The following is an 11,156-nucleotide window of genomic DNA, read 5'->3' on the forward strand; positions in this document are numbered from 1 at the left end:
ATGAAAAGGAAAGTATCTGGAAAATGGTGCCACTGTACTATCAAAGAGGTGGAGCCTTTACACGGGCTGTTGTATGTGAAGTGAGGAGGGTCTGCAGGTACCGAGAACCCATAAGTTGTGACCATGACCACTGTACATGCTTCGTCCCCCCGACCAGTTACTTACTGTGCCGCTCACATGCTGGGCGCACAGTGAGGGTGTAACTACCTCTTACACTTTGATTACCCAGTTAGAAAGCCTTTATCTGCAATGCCACAGCTATAAATATCTGACCCAGGCCCACACAACTTTTAAAAAAGCTTCTTAAAAAAAAAAAAAAAAAAAAAAACCAAAAACAAAACAAAAAAGCTTCTTACTTGCTCACCAAGCTTTCATCCTCATACAACCAAATAAATAAGGCTTTTTAGAAAAAAAGAAATCCTTGCTTTGGAACCTCATCCTGTTCTGGATCAGAAGACGGTCAATTCTTGATAGACGTTCCCCCGGACCTGACGTATGAATTTTAAAGAAAGCCAATTCTTTTTGTGCCATAACTCAGTGGGGCGCGTTGCCACAGCTGAATCCGAATTCCTTTCTCATTCATTCTTTGCCAGGAATTTAAGGTACATTATGCCCTGAATTTAGGACTCGGAAACAAGAAAGGCAGTATCGTGCTCAATACGCCTGCACAGACTTTTTTATTCTTACAGTTTCCAAAACATTATGTAAGTTAAATATACCTGTTCTCACCCAAGAGGACTTCAGCAGCTGGGATAAGTTGAGCTGTGGGTACTGGAAGGCTATAAAAAGAAAAAGAGGGAAATCTGTAAAAAGCAGGTTTGCAACCATCAGAAAGGTAAGTCTAGGGAGTACCCGGTAAGTCACAGCACACTGACTTTCCTAAACTACCGAGCACACAATATGGAAGAACAAGATGCCAGACTGGTGTGAAGGCACAGACAATATGCAGTTTCTGAGCACGAGAGTCTCCAGGAGAAAGACACAGAGAAAGAAATAGAAGGCTTGTTTGAGTGACACTGTGGACAGTGCTTCACAGAGAGAGCCCGCCCACAAGGTCCCCTTGAAATCTCATAGTTCCAGAGCAATGGTTTTTCACACTGTGTTCCCCAGGGCCCTAGGCTTTCCCAGCAATGACTCAGGGACCCAATGACTCAGGGTCCTGGCTTGCCTGGGATAGTCCCAGGGCACCCCGGCTGTCCCACATACTTATTATTTTATCCCTACCTGCACTGCACAGAACTGAAAGATGCTATTTGTAAAGAACAATTCTCTCCCTGCCTGCTCTTGCATTTGATAAGTTACTCTTTCTAATTTAATTAACAGCACACTAAAACACAGAAAGGTCCTTAGACCATTTGGCTGTTCCATTTTGAAAAAGAATTTGATGTGGGGTTTTTTTTTTTGCCTGACTTCAACTCTGGAATCTGCTGTTTTTTTGAAGTAAACGTTTTCCCCACCCCCACCCCCACTCCATTTGCACCGTGAATCTAACTGCTTCAGCCAGGAAGAAAGGTTTTGTTTGGTGTTGTTTATTATTCCTTTTTTTTTTTTTTCAGTTTTACATGTACATGCAGTAAATTTTACTCTTTTTTAGGATACAGTTTTATGGCTTTGGACAAACGCACAAATTTGCATAACCACCGCCACCATAAAGAACAGAACAGGCACATCAGCCCCCCTCAAAATTGCCTTCTGCTACTCTCTTGCTGTCTAGCTTTCCTCCCACGCATCACCCCTGGCAACCACAGGTCTGCTCTCTGTGCCTCTGGGCTTCACCTTTTCCAGAACTGTCCTCATCTTTAACAGCCCAGGTTACTCTCAAAAGACAATACTACACCCAGGCCTGGGGGTGAGGAGGGCTCTGGGGACCCTGCCTTGACTCTGAGAAGCTCCAATTTTAGCTGATTTATAGTCTGGATTTCAGCCAAATATTTCAAGTGAAAAGAAGAGGTCCAGCAATGAAAATATCCGTGGTCACTTCCCCAGGGATTCAGGCAACGGCAGTACTCACGTTCAGCAATCTGGAGCACTGGGTATCCCAGGTAGAAACTGAACTCCACCACGCTCAAGTTCCTGAGCAGCTGGCTCACTTCCGTCCCGTTCAAAAACCCCTGCGCGCCTCTGACCGCAAAGACGATATTCACCGGGCCCCGCCGAGGAGCCGGCCTGGAAGCACCCATGGTGACATTCAAGATCTGAAAGAAGGAAGGTGGGATGAGCTTCCAAAAGGAAGCAAAACATTCGGCTAAAAGCCTGTGATTTCTCCCTCACCATTTCTCTCGTTGATTTTTTTTGTTTTTTTTTTGAAGGAGGTAACGTTTTCAAAGGAACGAACTGGCTTCACCACCTGGTTCCCATCTGCGATACTTAAAATTCTGTTTACTGAAAATGTTTTTTACATTGGGTGGTGCACTGAACACAAGTATTTATAGTCCCTCCCGCTCCCTCCCACCCCAAATCCCCACTGAAATAACAATATAGCTGAACAAAGGGGAGTAAACCCACAACAGGGCTGAGAATGGAAGAAAATCAGAGATTCTGTCAAATTCCTGGAAGATGGAGAGAGGGTGGGATCATCATGATAGAAGCCAGAACTGAGGGAACTGAGACCCAAACCACACACAGGCCTGGAGCCCAGGAGCCAAGAGCTGGCTGCCCCAGGAGAGCTCTGCAGGAACGGTCACCAGAGGAGACAATCAGGACAATTAATCAAAGCCTGTGTGCCAAGAAGTCGAGTTGACTTTGTCCCTCTTCTTTCCTTTCTAACTGCCACACACAGGCCAACACACAGGAGCTGGCGGCAGCCACATCTTCACCCTGACCGGCCCAAAAAAACCGCTCCCTGGGCAGAAAGGATCTTCCCGTCAGAGCAAGCTTAAAGACTGTGGGTTTGGACCCTAACAAGAAGGTGGGGCGAGACTGCGATAACCCCAATGCACACAAGAGACAGAGAAGGAAACAAAAGGAAAAAAAGAGCAGAGCTGCGGTGAAAATTACACCGAAGCGCTCCATCCCCAGGAACCCTTATCCTACAGGGAGGCGGGGGTCCCAGTCTGTCCCACCACCTGCAGTGGCATACTCTGCCCCACCCGGTGCTCCAGCGAATTTTCCCAGCAGGAGACAGGGCGGATACAGACACAGACACCACAGCTGAAGGGGAGAGCGGCCAAAATCAACAACCTGCTTCTTCACTCCTAACGGCGACCAACCCACGGTCTCCAAATATTTACAGTAAACTAGGAGCACGAACCCAAAGGAACAAGATCAACACAGAACAACAGCTGCAGAGAAAACAGAGACAACTTGGGAACCAGAAGGCAACTTCTAGCAAATTCTCAGTAATCTCCTCAGAGACTTTTCCAGGCGATAGCGCATCTTCATTCAAGGTAATCCTGCATCTTTGCAGGAGAAGCCACAAAGAAAAAGGAGCAAAGAACAACAACAACAACAAAGGATAGCTGAAAGAAAATTCAGCAGAGGGACTGAAAAACATGATGGATGCAGCTGAAGATGAAATTAATGACTTCAGGGGACAAAGTTTAGAAAATCTGTAAAAATGGGGAATTTTCAAAAGAGATGGACCATAGAAGAAAAAATAAGAAATATGAAAGGTGGATCCAGGTACACCAAAATCTATTTAATATAAATTGTAGAGGGGACCTGGGTGGCTCAGTTGGTTAAGCGTCCAACTTTGGCTCAGGTCATGATCTCACAATTCGTGAGTTCGAGCCCTGCATCAGGCTCTGCACTGACAGTGTGGAGCCTACTTGAGATTCCCTCTTTCAATCTCTCTCTCTCTCTCTCTTACATTCTCTCTCTCAAAATAAATAAATAACCTGTAAAAAATGTGTAAGTCATAGAAAAAGAGAAAAAAGAATGTGGAGAAAAATATCAAAGAAATACAAAAACATTAGCAGTTTCCATACAATACATACAAAGCCTGTTTTGTTTTGTTTTTTTTTTAACATTTATTTATTTTTGAGAGAGAGAGAGAGAGTGTGTGAGCTGGTGAGGGGCAGAGAAAGAGGGAGACACAGAATCCAAAGCAGGCTCCAGGCTCTGAGCTGTTAGCACAGAGCCCAGTGCACGGCTCAAACTCAAGGACCATGAGATCATGACCTGAGCCGATGTTGGCTGCTTAACTGACTGAGCCACCCAGGCGTCCCCAAAGCCTGTTCTTTAATTTGTGGCTATATTCTGTTTTTAGAGTGAAGTGCTACATTTCATGGTATTCCACAACGTGAAACGCTAGTGTATTTAGGCATTTAGGTTGATACCATTCCTTCTTAGAACATTCTAGAATTTCTGGCATATGCTCATCGCTCTCTAGCTTGCCACATTTGAGCTCCCTAGTTATCCTGTTACTCTACAATCTTCAAATACGCCTAGCCTACTCACGCCATGTGAACTCAGGGCCCTGGAAAGAGGTCAACCTTGATTCATGTGAACAGAACCTCTTCTAAGAGAGGAGATGAGGAAGAGTGCATTATGGCCTAAACGAAAGATGTGAAGCTAGTTCGTCTTCCAAGGACAAAGCACCTTGTTCTGCATCCCGCGCTATTCTCACCTGCACAGTGAGGTTATGCGTCCCCTGGTGGTGTTTGCTCACTTCCGAAAGAGCTATCATCAGGCCTTTCTCGATGCGCTGGGTGAAGCTGCACAAGCCAGTATCCACACTCTGAGGCACAAACTGAAGTACTGAGAGAAGGAAAGCAATCACAGGCCCACGAACCAGGCGTTGCTTTAGTATTGACGAATGAGGACGGGAAAAATACTATCTAGCTCAACTAACACATCCATAGCACGGGATGAAGTACTAAGAGGTATCACTGATGGGTATGGTAGCACGGAAACCTAAGAGGGCTGCCTCTGCACCAAGCATATATATATACGATGTGAAGGTGGCTCGTATCATTTTAAAATGGAAAAACAGGGGCGCCTGGGTGGCTCAGTCGGTTGAGCATCCAACTTCGGCTCAGGTCATGATCTCACGGTCCGTGAGTTCGAGCCCTGCATCAGGCTCTGTGCTGACAGCTCAGAGCCTGGAGCCTGTTTCAGATTCTGTGTCTCCCTCTCTCTCTGACCCTCCCCTGTTCATGCTCTGTCTCTCTCTGTCTCAAAAATGAATAAAACATTAAAAAAAATTTTTTTTAATGGAAACACAATCAGCATCAAAAGATTCAACTGACTGAAACATTCCAAATATGAAATGTGAAATCTTACATAGTTACAGGTGAAATGACAGGATATGTGGTATTACTTTAAAACACTCAACTCCTCCAAAAAAACACTGTGGGGAACAAAAACTGGGGGACAAAACTAGGAAGACATTGATAATTTTTCAAGCGCGGATATGTATGGAGTGTATTAACAGTCCTCATCTCTTAGGGCGCCTGGATGGCTCAGTTGGTAGAGCACACAACTCTTGATCTCAGGGTTGTGAGTTCAAGCCCCACACTGGGCATGGAGCTTACGTAAAAATATAATGACTTTACTTTTTTTTCATTTTTTAATGTTTATTTTTGAAAGAGAGAGAGAGAGACAAAGCGTGAGTGGGAGAGGAGCAGAGACAGAGGGAGACACAGAATCTGAAGCGGGCTCCAGGCTCTGAGCTGTCAGTACAGAGCCCGACGCAGGGCTTGAACCCATGAACCACGAGATCATGACCTGAGCCGAAGTCAGATGCTTAACTGACTGAGCGACCCAGGCGCTCCGTGAATTTTTTTTTTTAAAGGTCTTCATCTCTTAGAAGCATGGGCTGAAATATTTATGAGGGAGATGACATGGTGCCATTTCAAAATAATGTGAGAGGAGGGCACATAGATGTAACAAGACTGACTTAGGAGTTGAAATTTGCTGAAGCCATATGAGGAGTACATGGGGGGCTCATTCAACTATTCTGTGTACTTTCACATCTGCTGGAAATTTTCCATAATTACAACGTGTTTTTTTATTTTTTTTAATATGAAATTTATTGTCAAATTGGTTTCCATACAACACCCAGTGCTCATCCCAACAGGTGCCCTCCTCAATGCCCATCACCCACTTCCCCCTCCCTCCCACCCCCATAATTTTAAAGAAAAATTTTTAAGTCCTCCCTCAATATTTGAAAAACATAAAAAATACAGTGACATTTTATTGACAAATCAAAACAACTATGCTCAGTTTTCTCACCCGTGTGCACTTGGAACCTGGACTCTGGCACAAGGAAGGAAGGTTTCACAGCCAAGATTAAAGGAGTTTGGTCACGTACAAGTTTACTGTTTATAAGTACATTTATGACTGATATCGCCGTGTAAACAAAAGGCCCAGATGTTACCAGGAAAGTGAAGTCAGCGAACAGTTCATAAACCTATGAAAATTTAAAAATACAAAAGACAATAATTATCAAATTTGAGTACTGTAACTCAAAATTAAAGGAAGTTGTACAAAGTAGAAAAATAACAGAGTAAGTAAGGTGAAAAGTAAATGGGGAGCTTTAAATGAAGGGGGAGGGTTGCAAAGATCATCAAAATTTTATTTTAGTTTTCCCTTTTACAGACCCGCCGACCTTCTCAAAAACAGCATAAAATTATAAAAGCAAAGACAGCAAAAAAGAAGAGCAGCCAATAATATGAACTGAATAATGAGTTATGGAGAATTTTGTATTTTACAAGGTTAACTTCAAAGTTGTCGCATTTAATCCACATATAAAGGAGCCCTTATTCTGTTGAGCAGTGCTAGCCAAAAGACATTCATGAGCCACAAACTCAACTTTGAAATTTCTAGTAGCCACATTAAACAACATAAAAAGAACAGGTGAAATGAATTTTACTTCACCCAATATATCTGAAATGACATTTCAACATGTGGTCAACCTAAAAAATCACTGGTGAGATAGTTTACATTTCTTTCTTCACTCGTCTTTGAAATCCTGTGTAAATTTTGGACTGACAGCACATCTCGATTCAGACAAGCCCAAATGTCACGTGCTCGGGAACCACGTGTGGCTCGTGGCTCTGTTCAGGATGGTGCAGGTCTACAGCGTGGCTCTCTGACCTCACCACAGGACAGGAGGTATGAGCACAGGGGCCACTGTAAAACGTACGGAAATCTACCTCTATCTCACTGAGTGTACAGATATATGCATATGCGCTCATTCTAACATCTAATTCAAATTCTAATCCAAGTCCTTTTATGTAAATCGAGGGGCGCAAAAGCATCACATCATCATCCCCATCTCTGGTCTTAGAGACTTTTTCCTCCAATTCTGCCAACACATCTCTCCAGTGGACTACACCTGGCCTCACATGAGATCAGGGCTTCCCCGATAAAAGTGACGTTTGAATGGCTATCCAAAGCAGGGGCAGGTGTTCACCAACAGGAGGAGGGGGGAGAGGAAAGCGGGTGCTAGGACGGACAGGTGCCGTTAACCTGGGCTCCAGGGCCACAGGGACCCACCTTGAGCTCCACAGCACGGTTGAAGTGGATCCTCAACACCTCTTTGATGGACGTAATGATGTACTCCTGCACGGCTCTCCGGGCCAGCACTGCAAGGCAAAGCCGACCACCAAATGCACATCAGTTTCATTATGAATACTGTGGGCATCACACTTCTGGTCCCCAAGGCAGAGCCCATGCTGTGCCAAACTGCGACAGCAGGGCCCAGAACCATTTTTTAAAATAAGGTCCAGACTAGGAAGAAGAGAGGAACAGCAGCGGATCTTGAGGCTACCAGGTAAACCGTGCTCACCACACTAAGAAAACCCTCGACTGTCTCTGCCCCAGGGGCTGAGACCAGGGATCAGTGGCTGGGGCCCCGCCAGGGAACAAAGAACACAGAGTTCTCATTGTCGACTGGGCAAATAGTAGATTTTTCTCTTGGCTATGTCCCTAATGGTAAAACACCAAGTTTTAAAAACGCTCAGCAGGAATATTTTAGAAGGCCTTAAGATGTTACTCAACAAAACTAGATGACCCCTCCCACTATAAAATGAGGTCTCCTACCCCAGCTTTTCAACACGGGAAGTGAAGGGATTTCACTAGTAATGGGGGAAAAGATGTTCACAATTCCCATGTATTAAAATTTCATGTAGGAAGTAAAATATTTCTTATAACACAGTCTAGCTATATTTAACTCTCCTTTCACATCTAAGAAATTCTATTTTAAAATCTGTAATAAGTAAGCCTCTTTCTCGGGGTTTGGAAACATGTCCTGCTCCCCCTTCTCTTCCCCATTTTTTCTTTCCTCTTCCATTAACTTCTCATAATGCGGAATCTAAATACATTTGAAATTATGATTCAGTTTCCCTCTTCCCTAGTCTAAGTTTTTAAAACTAGAGACAGAATCATGCTGTATCTTTCATTCTTTGAAAAAACCCAAACGTTTAAGTTACATTTGATTGTTTTCTCTACTGATCAGTAACACTCAGAAAATGAGAGTTCATGAGACCAGGAGAACAAATCCAGACACCCTGACTGCCTTGCTGAGTGACACCAATGGCCAGCTTGGCCTGGTCTGCATGGGCTCCAGGAGAACTAGACTGCAACACTGATTTTAAAGGGAAAGACAAAAATGAGTAGGAAGGAAAAAAGCAAATGAAAGGAAGAAGGAAGGGAGGGACGGAGGCACGGAGGAATGGAGAGAGGGAAAGAGGGAGGAAAGATCTCAAAAGCTGAACTTGGGGAATGTAGAGACAGAATGGAAAATCAGTGACAGATAAACCCAAAAGAGGACACGAGGAAGCACACATCGTACATAGCCCCATCTAAAGGTATCACTCGGGGGGACACCTGGGTGGCTCCGTCAGTTAAGCAGTCGACTTCAGCTCAGGTCATGGTCTCACAGTCTGTGAGTCCGAGCCCCGCGTCGGGCTCTGTGCTGACAGCTCAGAGACTGGAGCCTGCCTTGGATTCTGTGTCTCCCTCTCTCTCTGCCCCTCCCCTGCTCATGCTCTGTCTCTCTCTGTCTCAAAACTAAATAAAAACATTAAACAAAAATTTTTTTTTAATAAATAAAGGTATCACTCGGGAGAACCATCCAAATATTACTCTGAATAGTCCACACGGCCCACCATGATCAACTCCACCTTCTCTGGTTAATCTGGGTAAGACCTAAAACTGTAACATCAGGTTATACGTGCAGGAGTCTTTGGGGGAAAAGGATCGTCGGCAACATATATCTCACAGTTTCTCCAAAGATCTAATTTAGGCCAAGAGAGGCAAAAGGGGCGGCCAGGGTCTGTCAGGTCCTGAGTGGGAAGCACAGCCTCACCCCTTCAAAGATACATGCCGTCGGGGGCACCTGAGTGGCACAGTCGGTTAAGTACCGGGCTCTTGGTTTCAGCTCAGGTCATGATCTCCCATTTCCTGAGCTCAAGCCCCTCATCCGGCTCTGTACTGACAACGCAGAGCCTGCTTGGGATTCTCTCTCTCCACCTCTGTCTGCCCCTCCCCTGCTCTCTCTCTCTCTCTTTCAAAATGAGTAAACTCAAAAAAATAAAAAAAGAAAAAAGAAAAAGATATATCCAGTCAAGTGCTCTCCCAAGAGTCCACTAAGGATCAACAGAGTGTTCTTACTTTTACTACAGAACTCCATAAAAAGAACCCTTTCAGAGGACAAGTACTCACCCCAACCCTCTCTCTCTTTTACGTAATTACCTAAAAGAAACCAAGGCCAAATCTAAATGAGGATTCTACACAAAGTGATCCTTCTTATGGGTCAAAGATAGCATTTGTTTCCATTTAAAAATACAATGCAGGGGCGCCTGGGTGGCTCAGTCGATTGAGTATCTGACTTCAGCTCAGGTCATGAGCTCATAACTCGTGAGTTCGAGCCCCTCCAGTTTAAGCCCCGCCTCTGGTTCTGTGATGACAGCTCAGAGCTTGGAGCCTGCTTCCGATTCTGTGTCTCCTTCTCTCTCTGCCCCTCCCCCACTTGTGCTTTGTCTCTTAAAAATAAACAAACATTAAAAAAAATTTTTTTTAATACAACGTAGCAAAAAAACCGTAATGCAACAGCCTGGGTACCTATGCACAACTCTACACATTTACTAAAACTGCTGATGTGTACATTTACAGTGGGTCAAGTTTACCCCAAAGGCTATTAAAAAATACACAATCCCTAACAAAAGATGCCAAATCCACTAACTGTATGTCCTATATGAAAGTTAATCCATTCTATATATGATATCCTTAAGAGATACTTCTAAAATGGTTTCTCATTATTTGTAGAAAAATTTGAGGGTCGCCTGGGTGGCTCAGTCAGTTAAGTGTCCGACTTCGGTTCAGGTCGCGATCTCACAGTTTATGAGTTCGAGCCCTGTGCCGGACTCTGTGCTGACAGCTCGGAGCCTGGAGCCTGCTTCGGATTGTACGTCTCCCTCTCTCTCTCTCTCCCCCTCCTCCCCTCACGCTCTGTCTCTCAAAAAATAAACACTGAAAACAATTTTTTTTTAATTTGAAAGGACACACTGCAACTCTAAGTATCAATAAATCTCATGGAATTCAAGAAATAAAGAAGCTTTCAGTAGCTCTTTCAATGAGCTTCTTGTAGCGGACCATATGAAATAGTTTTGTAGAAAGGCAGAAAAAGTATCATGTCTATAAGAAACTCTTCTCTCTCATCGGGACTACTGTTATCCCCTAGATGAACGTTTATCACTTGCCCCAACCTCATTTCCTAGCATAATTACCTCCTCCTCCCACTGCACAGCCTAATTACCAGCCAAGCTGAACCTCCTTGGGCTGTCTGACCTCTCCACCTGTGCTCACACCCTCCACCATGAGGACACTTTCTTCCATCTCCAGACGACAGCCTTCTTGAGTGTGTCAGTCCAATTCACATCCTTCCAAACCCATCCCTCATCATCCCAGGGCCACTCTTCTAGAACTCTTCTTGAACAGCTTCAACCATTCTTATCACAGCCACCAAGAAAACATGGCTCGTGTCCACCCTGCTAGAATCTAAGCTCCTTGAAGGTCAGAACCACATCATTCATCTAGATAACCCTTAAACCTTCTAAAGACACCTCACGCATGCTGAAGTGCTCAATAATTATTTGTCACATGAATTCACAAATACTTCCTTGTTTGGGAGAGGGAGGGAGTTAGGAGAACACAGGCTTCAGCTGCTCCCACCATCTCAGAGGATGGGGTCTCCGCCATGATGAGCAGAG

General features: G+C 44.4%; 1 protein-coding gene across 1 annotated transcript in view; it reads right to left on the bottom strand.

Moving 5' to 3' along the window:
* The window catches only part of KIAA1549 (KIAA1549 ortholog), a 163,013-nt gene that overhangs the window by 78,796 nt on the left and 73,061 nt on the right, over nucleotides 1–11,156 (bottom strand). Inside the window, exons 4-8 of the mRNA XM_043589639.1 lie at nucleotides 7,441–7,529; nucleotides 6,175–6,352; nucleotides 4,568–4,698; nucleotides 2,012–2,195; nucleotides 720–779 (exon numbers count right to left, since the gene is read on the bottom strand). Of these exons, the coding sequence (XP_043445574.1) occupies nucleotides 720–779; nucleotides 2,012–2,195; nucleotides 4,568–4,698; nucleotides 6,175–6,352; nucleotides 7,441–7,529 (642 nt within the window). The remainder of the gene's footprint in view (nucleotides 1–719; nucleotides 780–2,011; nucleotides 2,196–4,567; nucleotides 4,699–6,174; nucleotides 6,353–7,440; nucleotides 7,530–11,156) is intronic.

This window comes from Prionailurus bengalensis, chromosome A2, assembly GCF_016509475.1.
Source record: "Prionailurus bengalensis isolate Pbe53 chromosome A2, Fcat_Pben_1.1_paternal_pri, whole genome shotgun sequence".
NCBI classification, from domain to species: Eukaryota; Metazoa; Chordata; class Mammalia; order Carnivora; family Felidae; genus Prionailurus; species Prionailurus bengalensis.